The 25,119-nt window shown below is 42.0% G+C and overlaps 1 protein-coding gene across 3 annotated transcripts in view; it reads right to left on the bottom strand.

Annotated features, from left to right (window-relative positions):
- The window catches only part of pde5a (phosphodiesterase 5A), a 129,632-nt gene that overhangs the window by 78,044 nt on the left and 26,469 nt on the right, over positions 1–25,119 (bottom strand). For all 3 annotated transcript variants that reach the window (XM_023346291.1, XM_023346290.1, XM_023346293.1), the window contains exon 2: positions 12,073–12,559. In XM_023346291.1, the coding sequence (XP_023202059.1) occupies positions 12,073–12,559 (487 nt within the window). The remainder of the gene's footprint in view (positions 1–12,072; positions 12,560–25,119) is intronic.

The raw sequence follows: 25,119 nt of genomic DNA, 5'->3' as shown, positions 1-25,119 counted from the left end.
GTTTAGGTCGGGCTTATATTTTTATGTAGCATAGTCCGAGTTTTGTCAGTGGACATCGAGGTTATTCCATTATTGTGAAGTAAACTATTTTTCTAGTGTTATCAAATTTACAGTATTAATACTGACGTGTGTTCTCAGTTTGTCATCTTCAAGGCAAACTGATGTATGAAATGGATTAGATCAATCCAAACTGGATCTGGGTCACTGCGAGGAAAACGCCACAACATTGGACCGACATCCATGTCAATTAAAGAGGCGATACAGCAAAACCATGGTGGATCAACAAGTTACAGAGACTGTGTTTTCATTATTTACCCCAGAAGAGGTAAATAATGAAAACACAGCAGCGGAGGCTGTAGAAGAGGAGCAAGTTGGAGAGGCTGAGGAGGAAACCCCATGGAGCTCAGTAAGGCTGCACACTCTGAAGAGGAACATGAACTATTTGTGTTGAAATATGTGTTCAGTTGGAAGTGGCTGTTTTCTGTCATTTAATAATTTAATGTGGTAAAAATTCATGAAACGTTTGATTCAAGCACTTCATGTTGCATGTAAACAGGTGATGAAATGAATCACATTTTAAGTAAAAATGTGATATCTAAAATGTTTCAAGTAATAAACATATATGTAATGAAAGATTATATTTTAAATAAACATTTTATGTGATTAAACAATTATATTACATTTTGCAGTAAACATTTAATGTAACAAGCAAACCAGATTAAAGAGTCCATCTTTAAACATTTAATGTGTAATGAAACAGTTCAGAGTAAACAATAAAGGTGACAAGTAAATGTTATGAAACAGATCACACTTTAAGTAAATACTTGTTGCATTAAACATATTTCAGGTAAGAAGTGAACATATAATGACATAGATCCTGTCCTAGAATTGTATGTAAATATGTAATCACATTTGTTACAGCTAACAAATGTGATGATCATCTGAGGTAATACATTTTATGAACATAAAAAAAAAAAAATTTTCTAAATAAAAAATTAATTAAATAAAATAGGGGTCAAAATGTAATAAAGATGAGTGTGCTTCATCTATACAGTCTAATAGAATAATTTCACACTGATTTTGAGTTAATGGGGCACGATTTGGAAGCTATTGAAGAAAACATTATTTAATATTAAAATTATTTATCCATCCATTTTCTTACACCCTTGTCCCTAGTGGGGTCGGGAGGTGCTGGTGTCTATCTCCAGCTAACGTTCCGGGCGAGCGGCGGGGTACACCCTGGACAGGTCGCCAGTCTGTCACTTAAAATTTTAATAGAGGATAGTGTGCCTCGTGTAATAGCATTAATTATCACTTTTTTGTATCAGTTAGTCACAAGGCATTTATTTACAGGAGTGTTTCGTTCGGAAATTTACGGTCCCAATGTAAACCTCCGAGTGTTTGAGGAGGGAGCGCTAGAGAACAGCTAGCTGGAATTAGCGTTCATAAATCGGGTCAACCTTGAGCTAAATGCTCCTTACTCCACGGAGCGCGAATATCCAATATCCAACTTGAAACAACTTCACTGCGGCCGGTAGTGAAGTGCAATGAAAACGCCGGAAAAAGTTTGCTTTGGTATGTGACCATACAAGATGGCGCCCAGCAACGTAAACGTCACACGCAGTGACGTCAGTTCCAAAGCTCTATATTCTGAGACAGACCAAACCTTAATCCTTGGGATTTTTTCTCTGACAGACGGTCTCTTCCAGAATGAAACTATGATGTTGGGGGTCGTGAGATCTTGGCCATTAAGATGGCTCTGGAGGAATGGTGCCATTGGTTGGAGTGCGCCCTGCATCCTGTGGTGGTTCAGGTGTATTATAAAAACTGATTTTATTTACAATCTGCCAAGAGACTTAGTTCACATAGGTACTTGTTCTTCTCACATTTGAACTTGCTCATTTCGTATTGTCCAGGTAATCCTGGTCCCTTACTCCTGGACGTAAGGGGTTGTAAAACCAAATGTTCTCTGGTCAGTACTCCATCGATGACACAAAAAAGATTCCAGTGCCAATTGTTCCCACATGTACTGTGGGTGCCCTCTCATGGGACATTGTAAACATTGTGGGCCAAACCATTTGAGATTAACCTGATCCCGGAACCAGATTTACCAACACCAATGTCCCAACCTGGGTACAGGTATGTACTGAGGTACAGTACAGTATGTCATACCCAACCTGACAGGTATGCCATCTCCACAGGTAGATGGCATACCTATGGAGAGATGTATGCCATCTCTCCACAAGGCATACCTGTCAAGTCTCCCATTTCGGCTAGGAAACTACTGTTTTTTACCCCCCTTTTCCGCTGTGCTCCCATATTAGTATTTTCCCATAAATATCTCCAATTATGGCGCAGGGCAGAACCGTATTTTTGCCAACCAAAAAAGAACTCCTGCACCCCAGTACACTCCTGTTCAAAAGGTCTGGCTCTCATCTCATGATATTGCAATAAAATCCATGTCCAGAAAACTCTCTCCCAAATTCATAGGTCCATCCAAAATGGACCGCATCATCAGCCCCACATTATTCCTAGCCTCTGGATTCATCCCATCTTTCATGTCTTGCAGATTAAACCTGCACTGGTAAACCCTCTGAGTTACCCTAGTGTCTCTCCTAGTGTTGGTTCTTATTGAATTTTACTTTCCTCGAATATTTCTTTGTGTAGGTTCTCACTGATCTCTAAGCCTGGATTCTGTAAGTGTCGTTCTGGTTTCCTCATTCTGCTCAAGTTCTGTTCACTCTGGTCTATCCTCCACAGCTGGCTCCATCCAATCCATCCGCTGCTGAGGATATACACCCTCTAACATCTCCACAACACAGCTTCCTTCAACCTTACTGAAAAAAATTGACCCAAAGACTGTTCTTCTCTCCTCCACCCACTCTGTTGATTCACTTCCCGGATTCCTTTCATCACATTTCCGGGAAGACTTGCACCATTCGACCACACAGTAAGACAGTTCCATTCAAAATTATCTATAAGAGATAAATCAGAGATGCAATGGGAAAGTCTCTGCTTACCAAAGCTCTAGGTCAGTGTTTCTCAACCATTTTTGGGTCAGCGCCCCTATCCATTGTCCAGGTCCTTCACCGCCCTCTATCAAAGAAGATGTAAGCTACTTGCACTGATTATTATTTTATGATTCATATTACTATCATTATTTTTGCTGTCTTGATTTGTATTGTTGTTTCAGTGTTTATCATCAAAAATCCTTTTAAAAAATCCTATATGTGTGTGTGTGTGGTTGTTTGTCCTATGTCTGTCTCTGTGTTGCCCTGCGACAGACTGGCGACCTGTCCAGGTGACCCGGCCTCTCGCCCGGAACGTTAGCTGGAGATAGGCACCAGCACATCCCAACCCCACTAGGGTAAACGGTGTTAGAAAATGAATGGCTGGATGGATGGAAATCTAATTAAAAACATAAATAAGTGATAATTTTCTTACTCCTTCTTACCAGACCGGCACTTGATGATTATGATTTATGAAATTCTACTCACCTTGGCTCCAACCTACTTAAATTCTCTCCTATAACAATCTGTTACTTCCTATTTTTTACGCTAGAATAACATTGTTTTGTCTTTTGCATGTTCCACGTGAAGGCAGCATGCAGTGTGTTGGCTCCTGCAGCATAGAATCAGCTCCACTCTGAACTAAAGATTTTGGATATTATTTCTTTGGAACTTTTTTGGGCAGTTGTTAAACTCATGCAACATCCATCCATCCATCCATTTTCTTCCGCTTTATCCAGGGTCAGGTCCCTCCCTTGAGAAGGGAGGCCCAGACTTCCCTCTCCCCAGCCACTTGTTCCAGCTCCTCTGGGGGAATCTCAAGGCATTTCCAGGCCAGCCGAGAAACACCGTCCCTCCAGCGTGCCCTGGGTCTTCCCCTGGGCCTCCTCCCGGTGGGACGTGCATGGAACACCTCGCCAGAAAGGTGTCCAGGAGGCATCCTGACCTGATGCCCGAGCCACCTCAACTGGCTCCTCTCGACGTCAATTGGGCAGCGGCTCTACTCTGAGTCCCTCCCGGATGACCGAGCTTCTCACCCTATCTCTAAGGGAGAGCACAGACACCCTACGGAGAAAACTATTTCGGCCGCTTGTGTCCATGATCTCGTTCTTTCGGTCATGACCCAAACCTCATAACCATAGATGAGGGTGGGAACGTAGATCAACCGGTAAATTAAGACCTTCACTTTTTGACTCAGCTCTCTCTTCACCACAACAGACCGGTACAGTGCCCGCTTCACGGCAGAGGCTGCACCAATCCGTCTGTCGATCTCCTGCTCCCTTTTTCCCTCATTCGTGAACAAGATCCCAAGATACTTGAACTCCTCCACTTGGGGCAGGACACCCCTCTTGACCCGGAGAAGGCACTCTACCCTTTTCCGGCTCAAGACCATGGCCTCGGATTTGGAGGCACTGATCCTCATCCCGGCCGCTTCACACTTGGCTGCGAACCGTTCCAGCGAGAGCTGCACATCACGACCTGATGAAGCCAATAAGACCACATCATCCGCAAAAAGCAGAGATGAGATCCTAAGGCCACCAAAACAGATCCTCTTAACACCTTGGCTGCGCCTAGAAATTCTGTCCATGAAAGTAATGAACAGAATCGGTGACAAAGGGCAGCCCTGGCAGAGTCCAACTCTCACCGGAAACAAGCCCAAGTTATTGCTGGCAATGCGGACCAGACTCTGACACTGGTCATACAGGGACCTTACAACCCGTATCAAAGGTCACGGTACCTCATACTCCCAGAGAACCCCCCGCAGGGCTCCCCAAGGAACACGGTCGAACGCCTTCTCCAAGTCCACAAAACACATGTAGACCGGTTGGGCAAACTCCCATACACCCTCCAGGACCCTGCTAAGGGTGTAGACCTGGTCTAATGTTCCACGACCAGGACGAAAACCACACTGCTCTTCCTGATTCTGAGGTTCGACTATCCAATGGACCGTCCTCTCCAGGACCGATGAATAGACCTTGCCAGGGAGGCTTAAGAGTGTGACACCCCCCCCCCCCCGTAATTGGAGCACACCCTCAGGTCCACCTATTTGAACTGGGGGACCACCACCCCAGTCTGCCAATCCAGGGGAACTGCCCCCGATGTCGATGCAATTTTGCAGAGTCACGTCAGCCAACACAACCCTACAACATCCAGAGCCTTAAAGAACTCCGGGCGGATCTCATCCACCCCTGGGGCCCTTCCACCGAGGAGCTTTTTAACCACCTCGGCGACCTCGTCCCTAGAGATTCAAGAGCCCAATCCAGAGTCCCCAGGCTCAGCTTCCTCAACGGAAGGCATGTTGGTGGGATTGAGGATTAAGGAGGTCTTCGAATTATTCTGCCCACCGGCCCACAAAGTCCCGAGCCGAGGTCAGCAGGTGACTGCACCGCTTCCCCCTCCTGAGAGGCCGGATGGCGGACCAGAATTTCCTCAAAGCCATGAGGAAGTTTTTCTCCATGGCCTCTCCAAACTCTTCCCACACCTGAGTTTTTGCTTCAGCAACCACCGCATGCCAACCGCTCTCCCCTCACTGGAGGACCTGCACAGCGACCGCTGTCTAAGAAAAGCACAACACATCACAAAGGACACTTCTCACCCCAGACATTCTCTGTTCACACTGCTGCCTTCAGGCAGAAGATACAGAGCAACCAGAACAAGAACCAACTGTCTCAGAGACAGTTTCTACCCGATAGCAATAACAAAACTAAATGCAATCAAAAACAACCATTAATCATCATAAATGATGTATGTGAGAATGTGGCTGTTCTTATTTATTTATTTATTTATTTTTTTTGCCAGTTGTTTGTTGATTCTTGCATTGTGTGTGAATTGTGAGACAGTTATTTTTTTTGTTTTTGGGCATATGCACCGACTGATGGCACCCTTTGAATTTCGTTGTCCTTGTGACAATGACAATAAAGATTTATCTTATCTTATCTTTGCCCGCCGGTACCCATCAGCTGCTTCTGGAGTCCCACAGGAAAAAAAAGGCCCGATAGGACTCCTTCTTCAGCCTGACAGCATCCCTCACCGAAGGTGTGCACCAATGGGTTTGAGGGTTGCCGCCGCAACAGGCACCGACAACCTTGCGGCCACAGCTCCAACGATAAGCTGCCTCGACAATGGAGGCACGGAACACAGTCCACTCAGACTCCATGTCCCCCACCTCCCTGGAACATGTTCAAAGTTTTGCTGGAGATGGGAGTTAAAGCTCGGCCTGACAGGGGATTCTGTAAGACCAGTGGTCCCCAACCTTTTTAGTCGCGCAGACCGGGCCTTTGCAATTTTGCTGCAGACCGGGGGGGTGGGGGTGGGGTAAGCGCGTCGTAAGTATCGAGTCCGGGGCGGGGGGGCTAACCCCCTCGTTTATTGCGGGGGTTACGTTCCAAAAAGAACCCGTGATAGGCGAAATCCACAAAGTAGGCACCTTTATTTTTTTTTACAGGCCCAAACATTTTTTTTTTTTTAATTTTAACTTTATTGATTCTCAAGAAAGTATCACTTACAGAAACTTAGGTCTCTACATCACAGGATTACCATTAACATTTGTAATAAGGTAGACATGTAGACCATTGCATAATAACAGACAAAACATGAATGCAACTTCACTTTCTTGAGAAAGATTATAAAGCAAGGAATAAAGAGTGTGGAAGAAGAAACCAAAAAGAGAGAAAAGAATCAAGTCAGAAATGTAAAGAGCAAATCATAAAGAAAAAAAATAAACTTGAGATTCCAAGGTTGGGGTCCTGAACAAAAGACCCTGAACTTGGCTAGGAAAACCGTCTAGCCCTGGGGGAAGTCCTCCCTTGGAAAAGAGGGGAGGGCCCCCAACTACGCTTAAGCTGTTTTTGTCCATTTTGTGCACATTCCTCCTCTGTACATTTTTTATTTTTTCGTCTAGGTTGGGGCTAGGGAATATATCCGATATCACCACGATAATGTCCATAATACAGAGCAATCCAACTAACTGAGATACATTGTCCTTTTAGTTTATATCCTATTGATTACTCAGTAGTTATTTAGCTTACCAATCATTATTGTATCTCTTCAGAGCTCCTCTCGAAGAGAACTGGTTTCTCTTCTGAACTCACTCAGTCTTTCTCTGATGTTCATCTCTCACTCCTCTCCTGGCGTTTGTTGTTTCGAGCCAATCTTCTTCCAAGCGGTACGGGAGAGTTGTTCGGCCAGGCTCTCCTTTGGCTTGATCAGGGGGACAGGCAAACCACGCTCCTTCATGTCTTTCGTCGCCTCTGCCGCTGTCTGGTAAAGCCGTGTTTCCCCCTCATAAAACGCTCGTACTTTAGCGGGGAAAGGAGATTGGAAGCGAATCTTTCTCTGCTTCAGGACCCATTTAGCTTCCGAGTATTCTTTGCGTTTCTGCAGCACCGTGGGAGGATAATCATGATCAAAATATATCGGTTTGCCATGTAGAAGCACGCCTTTCTTCCCCCATGCTTTTCGTAAAATCTCTTCCTTGGTTCTGCTGCGGAGAAATTTAACCACAATGGATCGCGGCCTGTTGTTTCTGTCCCCAGCAGGTGGCGGAGCCAGCGCTCGGTGTGCCCTCTCAATGTCTAGTTCCATGTCTGGTGCGATCTCCAGCGTGTCCTTAAGCAATTTATCCACAAAATCTCTCATCGATGATCCTTCCGCTACCTCTGGCACGTTATATATCCGGATGTTTTCTCTTCGTGATCTTCCTTCTTGGTCAAGCAGTTTTTCTTGTTGTTGGCTTATCAGTTCGGCCATCTTGCTCAATATCTGTTCCATGTTCTGTGCCCGCTCCTCCACTGCATCAACCCGGTCCTCCGTCTCCTTTCTTTTTTGGTCTACGTTGATGAGTTCTGACTTAATATCATCAAGCTGTTGTTTCATGTCTTTTCGGAAATCCCGTAACTCCCCCAGGATTTGCGCTAGTGCAGTCGAGTCAGTGGAAAGCTGATTAGCATTAGCTTCGCCGAGGCGCTGATGTGTTGGTGAGCTACCTGCCGCCTTTCTTTCTTGTACCAATTCTTCATTCGTGGTTTTCTTATTCCCGTCCCTTTTCCCCGTTCTAGACCCCCTTAAAGACTCCATTTTACTCAATTTTCGTTATATTTGGCAATTAATGGGAGTTAAATTAAGATTTACCGGAGGAGCAGTCGGCTCAAGCTGCCATCTCGGAGGTTGACGTCACCGGAACCGGTAAAACATTTTCCCAAACATTTGTTTGACAAATAAAAAGTACTGTATAAACAATTTTTTCTTTTTTTAACAAATAACTACTGTACTGTAAAATAATAATTTTAATATGAACTGAAGGCGGATTCCCGTGCCCGAATTGCGGAGATCAGCAACCCCCCCACCACGACCTGAATGATTGGATTAGAACGGGAGAAAATAAAAAATGATTATGAAAAAGAACAAAACAAAGTACAGTAGGAAAAAATAGTGACTCACGTGTATTTCACTGCTCTTCTGACTGAGCCGCTGCATCCTGACTCCGCTCTGTAGCGTTTTTTTTTTTTTCTTCTAAAGCCCGCGGTGCAGGTGTGTTTTTTCGAGAGAAGAACATAGTTATCGGTAGTTGTTGTCGCTCTTTTTTCTTCTGGGCAAAAAGATTCTTATAAACCGACATGCCACCATCGATTATGTTAAATTTGGCAAGCTGTTTTACGTATGTGTACATATTAAACCGCAACGTTGTTGACACACAGGTAGAGAAGAAGCGGAGAGACTTTTTAGCCAATCAGAATGCAGAACACAATGCACGATGCAAATCCGCGAAGCAGCGAGACCGTGAAAGATGAACCGCGAAATAGCGAGGGTTCACTGTACTCCGATGTTGTTTTGTTATTCATTCTGCTGCAAGTTGCCTCAATTTTGAGGCTCAAGACGTAACTGGTAAAATCCGGTTTAGGATTTTCAAAATAAAAGATCCGAAAGTAGTTCATTATTTCTTGCACGGCCCGGTACCAATTGGTCAGCGGCCCGATGGTTGGGGACCACTGTGCTAGACGTTTCCAGCAGACCCTCACAACACGTTTGGGCCTGCCAGGTCTGACCGGTCCGGTCTCATGCAACATGATTCTATTAATCAATGATATTGCTTCTAAACAGTTTTTTAAATTTGTTTTAAACCTGCGCATATATTTTATTTTTATTTTACTGCTGTGTAACCAGGTTTTTGTGTGTCGCAGATTTCTGCTCAGGTCCTTCTTGAGATCTGGATTTCACTGGGGTTTTACCTGGTTAAATAAAGTAAATTTTTTTTTTTAAATAATCTGTGCCAAATCTCATCACATGTGCATGTATCAGCTTCCCATAGCTGCCAGTATTTCCCTGCTGAACCCAAGGAATTTCCTGCTGACTTTGATCCACCTGATCATAACGCCACAATCAGATCTTTATTTTTTAATAAACTTTTCTGAATTCTGCTTCCTTCTTCTAAGTGTGTTTGCATGTGGGTCAAAAAAGTACCAACAATCATGACAAACATGTGGGGTACCCCAAGGTTCTATCCTAGGACTCCTTTTATTCAGTACCTATATGCTCCCAATAGCGCTGAACAAATGCTTAGAACAGATAAATATGTGGATCTGCCATAACTTTCTCCAGCTGAACAGAACAGAAACAAAACAGAAGTTTTTATTTTTGGATCTAAATGGGAAGGATCTAGAGTCAGCACACAGCTTCATTTATTCCAGTTAGAAACTAGAGATCAGGCCTGAAATTTAAGTATAATGATGGACTCAAAGCTGAACCTTAAGAGTCAGATAAAGACAGATACAAAGTCAGCCTTCTGTTATCTGAAGAACATTTCCAGGATTGAAAGACAAATGTTTCTGCCAAATCAGTGTCTTCTCAGGTCTGCCAACCCCCCCCCCCCAAAAAAAACCATCCTCCAGCTGCAACTGATCCAGAACGCTGCTGATGGCGTTCTCACTAATACCAGGAAGATAGAGTACACCACCCAGTTGTAACATCCTCTCACTGGCTCCCTGTAGCTCAGAGACTTTAAAACATTGTTAGTTTATAAATCACTTAGCGGTTTAGTACCACAATAAAGTAAAAACCTGACCTCAAGTTCCTGTGATTATGTAACCTTGTCCGTTACATATTAATGATCTTGATGATGGCACTCATCAAAATGTATTTTTATTGGTTTCTCAATTGTTGACTTTATGGTGTTTTCATGACTTTTTATTTTTGTTTGCAGGTGATGTACTACACAAATAAACTTGATTGATTGATTGACTTCTTCATTTTCATCTTTTAATGTACTTTTAACATTGTGTAAAATAAGCTTAAATAGTTCAATGAAAAGTCTTAAATTAATCAGATTAATTGATTAGTTGTCCAATAATTGGTAAAGTAATTGAGTACTTAAGTAATCATAAATTTCTGCCCTATTTTATAAAGAAGTAGGACAAAACCCCACCCCTGACCCAGAGTAGGCCCTCCACTCTTTAACAGCTAAAGACCCTGGTCTTGAGTTGCCAGTGGGTATTAAAATAAAGCGGGCTGAACATATATGCACATTGTGTAAAAATCATGCAGAATTTTCCTTCTGCTTAACAATTAGCTACTCCTGTGGGTTGGTCGATCTTATAAAATTCTAATGGAATACTTTAAAACTTTAATGTGACAAAACAGGTTAGAAGGAAAATAATTTTTGACAGAATTGTAACAGAAATAGTTACAGAGAGTGAAAATATTTGGAATGTCATGTTTTCACTTTGTTTCTTATTAATCAAGTCAACAAAAACAATGTAACCCAGAAAATGTTTAAACAAAGCATCTACACTAAACTCCAAACCATGAAAAGCAGCACAAGAATATTGGGTTAAAGTAATAGGCCGTGTCTGAGTGAATAATATATTCTGAATCACACAACCCTGCCCAGTGTATTTTTAAACAAATTTTTCTCAAGTAATTCTTAGGAATCTTATGACTTTACTTAGATGAATATTGACATATGTATTTAAATAAACAAGCCTTTTCCTAAAAAGGTGTTGACTACACAACTAGAATGCTAAGTGTTGAAGTAAATGTTTTGAGTAAATTCCTTGGATGTGATTTTTCTTCAACAATTCCATGAAATGTTTCAGTACCAGTACAAGACGCAGCTGAAGTGAAACCTGGATTTTTGTTTGCAGAAGGTTGAAATTTGAGGTATTATCTTTACGTCATTATGCCCTTTTTCCAGAAATCAGAAAATATAATCCAGAACTTGTGAATTGTTAATTATGTAGGGACATGCTGTCCAGTTTGATCTCTGAAGTTTACATCGGTGTGGATTCCATAGCTTTATTAAATTCTGGGAAAAAGGGGCCTTGTTTAATTGACCAACCCTAAGCAATCAGTGATAATTGTAATTTGCTGAGATGTATTTGTGAACAAACAGAACTCAATCTTAAAGATTAAACTCACAGCATCAGACTGTACCTGTGGTAACAAAACAATCTATGAAGATTGTTCTTTGAATTTTTACAAAGTAAACTTGCCAGCTCCTTAAAATTTTAAATATTAAACATTTATCATTTGAAATATTTTATTTTATCTTTGCTGAAACCACTAAATCAAATTCAACAGCATTTATCAATTTCTATACATGTGGTTTGTGTTAAAATGACAACATTTATAGCATTTTTGATTTGCTGTGTTTGTGGGTTTGAGTATTGTCAACAATGTTTGCCAGTAACATAAATACCCAGCAAAATTTTACATTTCCTGTCAGCTTAACATCTTTTAATACAAAAACACGGTGGACAGCCGGTGGACAGCCTTAGCAAGTTTTCTGGGGAAAACTGTGCTAAACATTCGTGGATAACATGCACTGCACAGTGAGAAATTTCAAAAACAGTAAGTTAGCAATGTTACATCCCAATGAAAAATATTACAATTTGTGCTATTGTGGCAATAAAATCATTGGATTTAAAACTTTTGAATTCATTCTGAATGTGGTTCCTGGTTTTGGGATTCACTTAAAAATAAGGTGTTAGAGTGAAATAAGCATGAGCTTGCATTAATCTATCTTTTTCTATATGTAGTTGATGGTAGAGCGACAGTTAAAGGTTCCTACCAGAAAGAGTGAGTATCGGTCTGCAGTGATCAGCTCATTGATGTGTAGGAAGATCTTATGGCAGAGCGCTGTCACATCCAGATAACTTGATACTTCCTTTACTAGCTCCAGCAGCCTGGTGCAGCGGTCAACCTCCCTGCCACTCCCATCATCACCACCACCCTCTCCCATCACCGAACCACAGAGAGGGACGGGTTCCCGTTCCGAGTCACTCAGAAATGTGAGGGAACCCTCAGAGTCTTTGACCACAATGGGTCTTAGTGGGCGGTCAAACTCTGAAGCTGAGATTTTGCGAGTTGGGGTACCAGGAGCTGGGCTAGGTACAGTGGCAGGGGAGGGGCAGCAGTTGTCCAGGAGGGTGGTGGAGTTAGAAGAGGGGCAAAGATCTGAGGAGGACTGGTGGGTTCGCTGCTGGGAACAGTTTTCTTTAGGGACAGATGGCTGGATGGTATGAGCACGCTCAGCAAACCAGGCATTCACCATCTCCCTGTGGACACAGAAAAGAACATGTATTACTATGCAACATATTTGGCTGGAACTCAAAGTAATTATAAGAACTGTACTCTGATAAAAGAGAATAACGGTCATGAGTTTACTTCGGTGAGTGGGAGGGTTGAGGAGTTCAGACATTAGACCTGAGCCAAGTCCTAACTACTACTACTACTGCAATTAAAGGACTGACTAAGGGGCCTACAAGTTCCAATTATTTTAATATTTTGGCACATCCAACTGGAAGGAAATCAGAAGATCCAAAACTCACTGCAGAAATAATATCGTCCTTTCATCCTGTGAAAGGCTCAAAAGTTCCATAGTGAGAGAGAGTCACAGTGTTATTGTAGAGATGCTAGTGCTTACCGTCTGCCCCTAGTGTCCCTTACAACTTCTAGGATAGATGGGTGGACTTCAGTATCCACATAGAGCAATCATGCTTATACAATACAGTGGATTCCCACCTGTTTTTGCGATTCAGTATTTGTGGAGTATCCTGTGGTACAAATTATTTGTGAAACATTTGACTGCAATTTTTCTTGTAGTCCACAGCTTAGGAAGCGGAAACATCTAGATGCAATACTACTTTATTATTGGCTGGAGCTGAAAGAGAAGTCAATCCAGAGAACAACTTGAAAATAATCAACTTATTTAAGGTGATTAATTGTCTTAATCGCAGCAAATTAGTAGCCTGTATGTTGCTACTATTATTAAAATCAGCATATTATTTTTAGCTATTTTTTTTCTTTTTTACCATTGTTAATTTCAAGATCTGATTTATAGACACTATCAATAGTAAATGTCATTCATTTACAGGCATTTACCTTGCTCTTGATTTACCGGTCGATCTACGTTCCCACCCTCATCTAATATCATGAGCTTTGGGTCATGACCGAAAGAACGAGATCACAGATACAAGCAACCGAAATGGTTTTCTCCATAGGGTGTCTGGGCTCTCCCTTAGAGATAGGGTGAGAAGTTCAGTCATCCGGGAGGGACTCAGAGTAGAGCCGCTGCTCCTTCACGTCGAGAGGAGCCAGTTGAGGTGGCTCGGGCATCTGGTCAGGATGCCGCCTGGACGCCTCTCTGGTGAGGTGTTCCGGGCACGTCCCACTGGGAGGAGGCCCAGGGAACACCCAGGACACGCTGGAGGGACGATGTTTCTCGGCTGGCCTGGGAACGCCTTGGGATTCCCCCGGAAGAGCTGGAACAAGTGGCTGGGGAGAGGGAAGTCTGGGTCTTCCCTTTTTAGGCTGCTACCCCCGTGACCCGACCCCGGATAAGTGGAAGAAAATGGATGGATGGATACCTTGATTATTTAATCAAGGTAAATAATCAAGGTGATTATTTACCTTGATTATAAAGGTAAATAATCATTATTTAAGGTCATTAATTGCCTTAATTGCAAGTTGATCTCTTCTTTACATCTCTGAAGAGTGGCAACATTGGGGCCTCAAACAATTTTCAAATGACCTGAAAACAAAGATTGCTCAATGTTATGATTTAGGGGAAGGATAAAAAAAAGTTATCTCAGAGATTTTAGCTGTCATTTTCCACTGTGATGAACATAGTAAGGAAATGGAGGACTACATGGGCAGTTCTTGTTAAGCCCACAAGTGGAAGGCCAAGGAAAATATCAGAGAAGAAGGATGGTGAGAACAGTCCAAGACAACCCACTGAAAACCTCCAAAAACCTACAACATCATCATTTTACAGATGATGTCACTGTGCATTATTCAACAATTGAGCACACTTTGCTCAAGTAACTATACATGCGATTGATGTGACAGAAGCCTTTTCTGCACGCACAAGTTGCTTGAGGTATGGAAAAGCACATTTGGACAAGCCAGCTTCATTTTGTAATAAGATGAAGTGATCTAATGTTTGGTCTCAACAACGGACGTTATGCATGGCGGCCAAAGGTCATGCATAACGTCCTCATTCCAAGAAAAACATTTGTTGCCCACCGTAAAATTTGGTGGAGGCTCCATCATGCTTTGGGTTTGTGTGGACAATGCCGGTACTGGCAATCTCGTTAAAGTTGAGGGTTGCATGGATGCACTCAATATCAGCAGATTCTTAAGGATAATTTTGAAGAATCACTTGCAAAGTTGGAAATACACTGGGAAAGGATATTTTAACTAGACAATAATCCAAAATACAGCTCTCAAATCTGCTCAGGCATTCATGCAGAGTGTGATGGCCAAACCTTTGGCCACGCTTTTAAGTCGGTGTAGTGTCTGATCACACATGAGGACTTTTTTGGTAATGTTACCAGAGGACTGGCCGAGAAAAAGAGACATTTGAGTTCAAATGCAGGTTTCATATATGGACTACAGATGCATTAGTAGATGTACTACTACTGTGACCTGAACATTCCCATATCGGGAAGACAGACATGTGATAATGTAAACTTGGAGGAGAGAGTGTGTTGACCAGAACCCTATAAATGGGGTGCTGTCCAATGATCAGTAAAGAAATGTTTGGGTTTACCACCCACAATTTCTTATGCTATTATTGGTCTGTTAATATTTGCACAATGTTTGGCCCAGTGCAAACTCTGAGACTCCCTAATGGTTACCAATAGAGGAGGCCTCATGTAGCTCCTATATCATACTAACCATGTAATTGTTAAGAACTGCCTTAGAATATGGGCTTGAATTATGCAATATTTTAGGATCCAGAGAATACCTCTTTTATCACCACTAAAATCTAATCCTCTATTTCCACCTTCAATCAATGATGAGATTTTTTTAAGTGTTGAAAAGCCACAAACTCTTTTATGCGAAAGACAAGGAAACGCTTTCATCTTCAAAATAAGCATTTATCTTCAAATTTTAACCTACTGGCTGGCCAGTTTTTTAGATTTCTACAAGTTAGGGACTTTATCCATCACCGTATCCCTCATTTTCTGATAATTCCTGCCTCCATAATGGCTGATGGACTGCTAGAGGTTAGTCCCACTCCAAAGGACGGAATGTCAAAAATATACAACCTTCATGTCCAATTTGCCTCCTAGGCCTAGTTATCTTCGCATTACTTGGTCTGATGATCTTAACATAGAGACTGATGATGAAATGTGGCAAACTATTCTAAAATTCATCCACTCTTCATCAATTTGTGCCCAACACAGAATTACTCAGTGTAAAGTAGTCCATAGAGTACACTGGTAAAAAAGTAAACTAGTTTGAATCTTTCCAGATGTGGATTCAAGCTGTGTGAAGTCTGGTTTGGGCTCAGCCACTCCCAGCCATATGCTTTGGACCTGTTCCTCTATATCTCAATTTTGTGAATCTGTTTTTGACTCACTTTCTGTAATCACCTCGACCACAATACAGCCTTCTCCACTCATTGCTTTAGGTTAGGTTAGGTTAGGTTAAACTTTATTAATCCCATAGGGAAATTGAGGTTATCTGTTGCTCACACATTAATTCACATCCACACAGCATTAAAATCGTACACCTGGAGATATCCATAAAAGGTACAAGAATATAATAAATAAATAAATACATTACTACTAAAAAGAGTCTAGTAAAAGTGCTTTAATATATTTTCTTTATTTGGGGTTCTCTGAAAAAAACAATTACTGCCACCCCATCTTGTTGACCTTGTGGGTTTCTCACACTACTAGTTAGATGATGATGATGCATTGGAAGAATCCTCTCCCACACACCCCAACACACACACACACACACACACACACACACACTGGATAAAAGATGTCCTTTCTTTCATGAAATTGGAAAAAATAGGTATTCTCTCAAAGGTTCTTAATTCACATTTTCAAGAATCTGGTCACCATTTCTGTATCATGCCATGTCTTTGACGCTCGATGTGACCCTATGAGTGGTTCTCCCCTCACTTCCTGTACAACAACTTTGTACACCCTTTACCTAACTCTTATAACAATTATAGTAGCACAAAATATAATAGATGCCCCATTTTTCTTTTCCTTTCTGTTTAGTTCATTTATATTTTGTTTATTTTCTGTAACCTCTGTTTGCTCTTTAGTTATTTACATTTTATCCACCTACTGTGGTATGGAAATATTTACTGGGTTTTTTGTGTGCTTTGTTTTCTCTTTGGTTTTTATGTTGTCATTTATTGGTTCGTGTTTATTATTCAAATTACTCTTTGATGTCATATTTTTAATGTTTATACATGGTGTTCATTGTTGTGTTAAAAATCAGAAATACATTTTAAAAAATAAATAAAAGTAACACAAATACCATCTAGGGCTTGGCAATGTATCGAATATACTTGATATATCACGAGTTTTTCTACTTACGAAGGTTAAAATGGCTATATCGCAACCATCGAGTATAAATTGTCATTCAAACAATAAGCTTTCACCATCAAATTCACATCAAAGTATGGTTTATCCGACAACCTACAAATACATCACTAGTAACTTGCCCCTTCCAACCTGAAAATATTTTACCAATCACGCTGAGAAGGACCTGCTGCAGTAAACAGAAAGGGGCGGGACCACTGGCAGTCTCATACCTTATTTGGAAATGGTATCATTGCACTCCGGAAGTGAAGGGGGCGCTATTTCCTGTATAAGCACTAAGTCTTTAGTATTTATTATTAATTCTGGCATTAAAATATAAATTCTCTCACAAAAGAACATACCTTTGAATTTTCTTAAGGAAGTAGAGCTAATTAAATGAGATTTTTAAAAAAAACTAAAAGTGATTCCAGTTTCACTTGATGGCCAACCTGTTGAAACTGTGACAAATTTTAAATTCCCTGTCATTCCTGGACAGTCAGCTCAACTTTGCTGAAAACACTGACTATATCTTTAAGAACTGTTCTCGGAGACTCTATCTTTTAAGAGGACCCAGTGATCTAACTAGAGGTAGAGGTTGTTGAGTTAAAATGTTAAAACTTAACTTTCTAACTTGAGTTTTAACACAACTTGAGTTAAAATGTTTTAACTTAAGTTTTAACTTTTCATCTTCTCAGCTAGTTTGGTCACAAGAGCTGCAGACTAACAGACAATTTTTGAAGAATACTTTCAATGGCAGGTATAACAACAGGTAAATAGTGGTGAAACCAAAAACAACTTTGTCTCAACTGTTTGCTGAAGAACATGAAAGACTGCAAGAAATATTTTAGCAGAGAGCATCCATCCTCACTTTTTGTCAGTTTGAATTTCTGAGCTCATGAAGGCGTTACGGTGTTCCTCTGGCAACTAAGAACATCTATTAGAAGTCATTTATTGACAGTGCAATGATTATTCGTAACCAAACTAAATAACATTTACCTATAGCTTGCTAAGTGTTTGGCTTTATTCACAAATTGTTGATAATGTGGTTCTATGAATATGATTTATCTTTTTAGAATCGAAGGAAAGTTACCACGTTGATAGACTAAATAGTTTTCATCTTATTTTTTCCTATATATAAACTCTACCAACAAAAAGTCTCTCAGAATAATATACATGCCACTGTAAAAACAAAAATGTGAATATTTGCTTGTATCTGTTTAACAAACCTGGTTGTAACAACCTGGGTTGTTATTCTTCTGTGAACTATTTGTCTATTATTGACTTTTGCTCAATTAAATTTCTTACATATACATTGCAAATTGTATTTTTATTATAGATGATCATGTTGTTTTTTATGTAGGACCAAAACTGACATAATAAGAAATAAAAGCATTAATATATATTTAGTTTTTCCTTGTCCTTATAGATGAGTTTCCGTCAAGAAATGTATATATTTTCTTTTTCATTTCCCCCAAACATGCGTTTTTTTCAGGAAAAGTTGATTTTTTTTTTGTCTTTTCCTTATACAAGCCCTCCTTATTTGAGTTAAAACTCAAGTTAGAAAGTTAAGTTTTAACATTTTAACTCAACAACCTCCTAACTAGAGGTTGTACACAACCTCTAGTTAGATAACATTGGGGTTACCTCACTGGGTCTTGTTAAAAGATAGAGTCTCCGAGAACAGTTCTTAAAGATATAGTCAGTGTTTTCAGCAAAGTTGAGCTGACTGTCCAGGAATGACACAGGGAATTTAAAATTTGCCACAGTTTCAACAGGTTGGCCATCAAGTGAAACTGGAATCACTTTTAGGTCTTGTTTATGTCCTTTAAATAGCGCTACTTCCTTAAGAAAATTAAAAGGTATGTTCTTTTGTGAGGGAATTTATATTTTAATGCTAGAATTAATAATAAATAATAAAGACTTTGTGCTATTCTGATTTAGTAATGTAACTAGATTAGTTGTGTTACCACCCCCACGCCACTAGAGGCAGCAGTAGACCCTGAAATGATGAGACTAAGGAGCAGATTTAGAAGTACACCGAAAGCTACAGAATTTGTTAAAAACTGTGAGTTGCGCTGAAGTAAAAAGAAAGGAGTTCAAATACTTGCTGAGAGTGGAACTCCTTCCCAAAGGTGAAAATATATCACAGATTTCAAAAGAAAATAAAAACGTGAGGCCGCGGATAATACAGGAAATAGCACCCGCTTCACTCCCGGAGTGCAATGGTCCCATTTCCAAATAAGGTATAAGACTGACAGTGGTTTGTCCCGCCCCTTTCTGTTTACTGCAGCGAGGTGTACTTGATCACGCTGCGCCGAGAAAACAAACAGCATGGTGACAGCGAGAGTTTAAGGCAAGCCGTGAATGAGACATAACTGAAGAGGAATTGAACTAGTCTAGTTCCGGAAAGAAACATCGCTGGATTAATAATTTGGAAGTAGGTCAGATTTTAAATGGAGAATGTCGAACAAAATGAGGTAATTCCCGAAACATCTTATAAAACTATTGCCACAAAAGGTTGAACCACAAATTTATTTAATCACCTAATGAGACTGTTCTTTCACATGCCGTTCATAGCCGCTCTGCTAGAAGTAGTCCGTTAAAGTGAAACCTGGAGACGTAGGTATGATTCATTTAAGTGCTATGCAATGGGAAAAATAACTCAAAACTACTCATTCTTTTTTTTCTCGCTCTCCGTGTTAGTTTTACGCTACACGTAGACTCGTTGCCATAGCAACTGACAACAACGCAACTTTATGTATCAGAATTCAGTACCAACAACACTCAAACATTGCCCCCACATAGAACAGAACATTCAGTTCCTTACAGTTTTTGGGTTTTAGGCTTGACATGTATTGAGTAAATAAGTGGTTGTTGTGGTAGATTAACTACCACCGCTATTGGCTAAGCTAACACAGTGGTGGCTGATTAGCTCATTTAAACACCTGCTTTACTGATGATCTGTCAGTTTGTGTGTAGTTCGCCTTTTTTATTTTTAAGATGAACCAAAACACCTTATTCCACAACACATATGTTACGTTTGTCAAAGTCAAGCAAGCAACTGACCTACTTCCCTCTCCCTCGCTATTTTTTCTTAATTAAAATATTTTTCTGACCTTGTTATCTAGTCTTAGTGTGGACACACTCCATCCCTTTTTATTCTTATTCCATATATTGAGATTACATTTAAGTCTAGCAGGGAAATGGGGGTGGAAACTTGCGTGGGTGAAATCATGCTGCTAGGGGTCTATAGTTTAAAATAACATTTGAAGGTCATTTAAGAATATTGTGATATATATTGTGTATCTTGATATAGCAAAAATATATCGGGATATTAGATTTTCCTCATGTCCCCCAGCCCTAACACCATGTATAATTTTGCTTTCAATTATATTATCTTTGTGTTCCTAGCTGTAGCATAAATCTAATAAACTGCATTAACTTTGCCATTACAAAGTGACAAAATGTGAATTCATTACAGGAGCATTACTACTTTTTGTCAGGAACTGTACTTAAATCAGAAATGGTGCTGCAGGAGTTTTATGTTTCCTGAATATTTAACATATTGAGTTCAATTAAAACCTTACAGTAATGTACTAATGGAAAGTCTATCCTTACATCCATACATTTCTTCTGCTTATCCGGGGTCGGGTTGCAGTGGTAGCAGCCTAAGAAGGGAAGCCCAGACTTCCCTCTCCCCAGCCACTTGTTCCAGCTCTTCCGGGGGAATCCCAAAGTGTTCCCAGGTCAGCCGAGAAACATTGTCTCTCCAACGTGTCCTGGGTCTTCCCCTGGGCCTCATCCCAGTTGGACATGCCTGGAACACCTCACCAGACAGACGTCCAGGCGGCATTCTCACCAGATGCCCGAGCTTCTCAACCTATCTCTAAGGAAGAGCCCAGACACCTACAGAGAAAACCATTTCGGCCGCTTGTATCCGTGATCTCGTTCTTTTGGTAATGACCCAAAGCTCATGACCACCGATAAGGGTGGAAACGTACATCGACCGGTAAATCGGTGACAAACGGGAGCCCTGGCGGAGTCCAATTCTCACCGGAAATGAGCCCAACTTACTGCCGGCAATGTGGACCAGACTCTGACACCGGTCATACAGGGACCAGACAGCCCATATCACAGAGGGAGAAGGGAGGCCCAGACTTCCCTCTCCCCAGCCACTTGTTCCAGCTCCTCTGGGGGAATCTCAAGGCATTTCCAGGCCAGCCGAGAAACATCGTCCCTCCAGCGTGCCCTGGGTCTTCCCCTGGGCATCCTCCCGGTGGGACGTGCATGGAACACCTCGCCAGAAAGGTGTCCAGGAGGCATCCTGACCTGATGCCCGAGCCACCTCAACTGGCTCCTCTCGACGTCAATTGGGCAGCGGCTCTACTCTGAGTCCCTCCCGGATGACCGAGCTTCTCACCCTATCTCTAAGGGAGAGCACAGACACCCTACGGAGAAAACTATTTCGGCCGCTTGTGTCCATGATCTCGTTCTTTCGGTCATGACCCAAACCTCATAACCATAGATGAGGGTGGGAACGTAGATCAACTGGTAAATCGAGAACTTCACTTTTTGACTCAGCTCTTTCTTCACCACAACAGACCGGTACAGCGCCTGCTTCACGGCAGACGCTGCACCAATCCGTCTGTTGATCTCCTGCTCCCTTCTTCCCTCATTCGTGAACAAGATCCCAAGATACTTGAACTCCTCCACTTGGGGCAGGACACCCCCCTTGACCCGGAGAAGGCACTCTACCCTTCTCCAGCTCAAGACCATGGCCTCGGATTTGGAGGCACTGATCCTCATCCTGGCCGCTTCACACTTGGCTGCGAACCGCTCCAGCGAGAGCTGCACATCACGACCTGATGAAGCCAATAAGACCACATCATCTGCAAAAAGCAGAGATGAGATCCTAAGGCCACCAAAACAGATACTTTTAACACCTTGGCTGCGCCTAGAAATTCTGTCCATGAAAGTAATGAACAGAATCGGTGACAAAGGGCAGCCCTGGCAGAGTCCAACTCTCACCGGAAACAAGCCCAAGTTATTGCTGGCAATGCAGACCAGACTCTGACACTGGTCATACAGGGACCTTACAGCCCGTATCAAAGGGCCCGGTACCTCATACTCCCGGAGAACCCCCCACAGGGCTCCCCAAGGGACAGGGTTGAACGCCCTCTCCAAGTCCACAAAACACATGTAGACCGGTTGGGCAAACTCCCATACACCCTCCAGGACCCTGCTAAGGGTGTAGAGCTGGTCCAATGTTCCACAACCAGGACAAAAACCACACTGCTCTTCCTGAATCCGAGGTTCGACTATCCGATGGATTCTCCTCTCCAGGACCCCTGAATAGACCTTGCCAGGGAGGCTTAAGAGCGTGACCCCCCCCCCCCCCCCTGTAATTGGAGCACACCCTCTGGTCCCTCTTTTTGAACACTGCCCCCAATGTCTATGCAATACTGTAGAGTCGTGTCAGCCAACACAACGCTACAACATCCAGAGCCTTAAGGAACCCAGGATGAATTTCATCCACCCCCAGGACCCTGCCACCAAGGAGCTTTTTAACCACCTCGACTGCAACCTCGTCCCCAGAGATTGGAGAGTCTGACACAGAGTCCCCAGGCTTAGCTTCCTCAATGAAAGGTATGTTGGTGGGATTGAGGATTAAGGAGGTCTTCGAAGTATTCTGCCCACCGGCCCACAACATCCCAAGCCGAGGTCAGCAGCACACCATCCCCACTATAAACAGTGTTTGTGCTGCACCGCTTCCCCCTCCTGAGACGCCGGATGGTGGACCAGAATCGCCTCGAAGCCGTGCAGAAGCCTTTCTCCATGGCCACTCCAAACTCCTCCCATGCCCGAGTTTTTGCCTCGGCAACCACCCGACCCGCATGCCGCTTTGCCCGCCGTTACACATCAACTGCTTCCGGAGCCCCACAAGGCAAAAAGGCCCGATAGGACTCCTTCTTCAGCCTGACAGCATCCCTCACCGAAGGTGTCTACCAACGGGTTTGAGGGTTGCAGCCGCGACAGGCACCGACAACCTTGCGGCCACAGCTCCGATAAGCCGCCTCGACAATGTAAGCACTGAACATGGTCCACTCAGACTCAATGTCCCCCACCGCCCCCAGAACGTGTTCAAAGTTCTGCCGGAGATGGGAGTTAAAGCTCCGTCTCACATGGGATTCCGCCAGATGTTCCCAGCAGACCCTCACAACACGTTTGGGCCTGCCAGGTCTGACCAGCATCCTCCCCCACCACTGGAGCCATCTCACCACCAGGTAGTGGTCAGTGGTCAGCTCCGCACCTCTCTTCACCCGAGTGTCCTGGACATACGGCCGCAGATCAGATGAAACGGAGTTATCTCACTGCAGATTTGCAGTGAGGTAAATCAAAAACAGATTTGTTTTGATTTAACAAAAACAGATGTGTTTTTCATTGCACAGAAACAAATTCTTTGATGTGAATTAGTTTCTGAATGTTTAGTAGAAGCTATGCCTGTTCAGTCATGGAGACTGCAAGAAGTGATGTCCTTCATTGTATCACCATAAAACAGCCAAAACCAGTTCAGTTCGTTCAAAATTATCGTAATAGAATAGAATATTTAATATCTAGGACCTGAAGGACATAGCAGATAGCTCCAACTCTGCACTGACACATCACCTTGAAGAATATATCAGCAATTACAAGTTGTTGGCTCAAGCTGGAAAATGACTGCATAGTGCACAGCTATTTACTAAGAAATGCGCAAGCTGTATTTGCACTTTTAATTCAAATAAAAGTCTTCCAAGAAATCTTTATACCTAACCAATATGAAGAAATGTTCAGAGAATTTCCTTTGAAGGGCTTGGCTAAGGTAAATATTAAAGAACTTTGACAACAAAAGAGGGAATTACAGGAACAAAGAAGCTGTTGACACTACACAGATTTTCAACTTTATTATGCAAATCAAGTTAAATAAAACAAACTCAGCTTGAACATGATACAGAACCAATTTCCTAAATATAAACAGCTGCTGGCATACTTTACTGTAGTGGCAGTTTCTGATATGGGTGGCATATCATGCATATGCCACCCATATCCCAGGGTGCCATGTTGTGGGGGCCGAAATGAGCCTTGTCTGCAGGTGTTGGTCAGAAGGACTGATGGCACAAAATGGATGCCCCGTTTTTGTCAGACTGAGCTGTACCTTAGCTAGTTGTAGACTAGCATTGCATGTCATCAAAAACTATTATCCTAACAAGTTCTGACATTAAATTTCAGAAAGAAACAGCAAGCCGTGTCATGTTTAAAGTAAGTTTCCACATTTTGCATAGCAATAGCCAGGCAACAAACTGTTGCTCAGATGGAGCCACAAAGAGAAGCTACTCACGCTTTGTTTCCAGATGCTGACATGAGATGTTGCGTGGGTTACCTGGACCAACTCTTGTGCCCATTTCAAAATAATAATAATAATAATAAACTTTGTCATCATAGAAACCATGCAATAAAATTACATGGATTATAAAGAAATTGGGTGATAAATGGTACTCGGTGGCATTTCATGCCCTTATGGCTACCAGGTATAATCTGTTATTCAGTCTGCTTATCCTTGTTTTATTGCTCCTGTATCTGCAACCAGATGGCAGCAGTTGGAATAAATTGTGTCCAGTGTGTGAGGAGTCTTTTAAAATGTTCCTGGCATAAAAAGCTCAAAGCATTCACTGTCACATTCAGGACTCATAATGACCAAACTTTGATGAGAAAAATCATTTTGTGAGACAGGATCATGTGAAACGTGCAACTTTGTAACCTGGTGTTCAATGGGAAGCCCTTCATAATGCTCAGCATTCTTAAAGTAGCACCTAGTTTTACAGAGGATGCTGACCCCTAGTTAATGAGAGGTAAATGTTCTTTCATTAAAATGTGATTTCATTGTGTTAATGTAACAGACAAGTAATAATGCATATGTCATCCTGCCATCCACTTCCTGCTTCATTCAGGCTTCTTACACTAATCACTGAGGAATATCATTGACTTCACACAAAAATGTTTATGACTGTTGTGGAAAAAAACTATTTCCAAGCACTGTTCAGGTAAAATCACTCAATCAGGTTTATTCATGAATTGTGCACAACTCAGAGAGCTCACAGGACAGTCAATAATGAAGCAAGTCTGAAACGGAAAGCTCTGCCAGGCAGAGCCAACACATGAGTTTTGTACAAAGGGATAAGGGATCCCAAGCATGTGAATCAGACTGGTTCCCATGCAGCTGGGGAAAAACAACGTCCAACCTTGTGCAT

Source organism: Xiphophorus maculatus, chromosome 14 (assembly GCF_002775205.1).
Source record: "Xiphophorus maculatus strain JP 163 A chromosome 14, X_maculatus-5.0-male, whole genome shotgun sequence".
Classification (NCBI taxonomy): Eukaryota; Metazoa; Chordata; class Actinopteri; order Cyprinodontiformes; family Poeciliidae; genus Xiphophorus; species Xiphophorus maculatus.
Note: the sequence above shows the minus strand (reverse complement) of the source record. Positions and strands in the feature narration are given on the sequence as shown.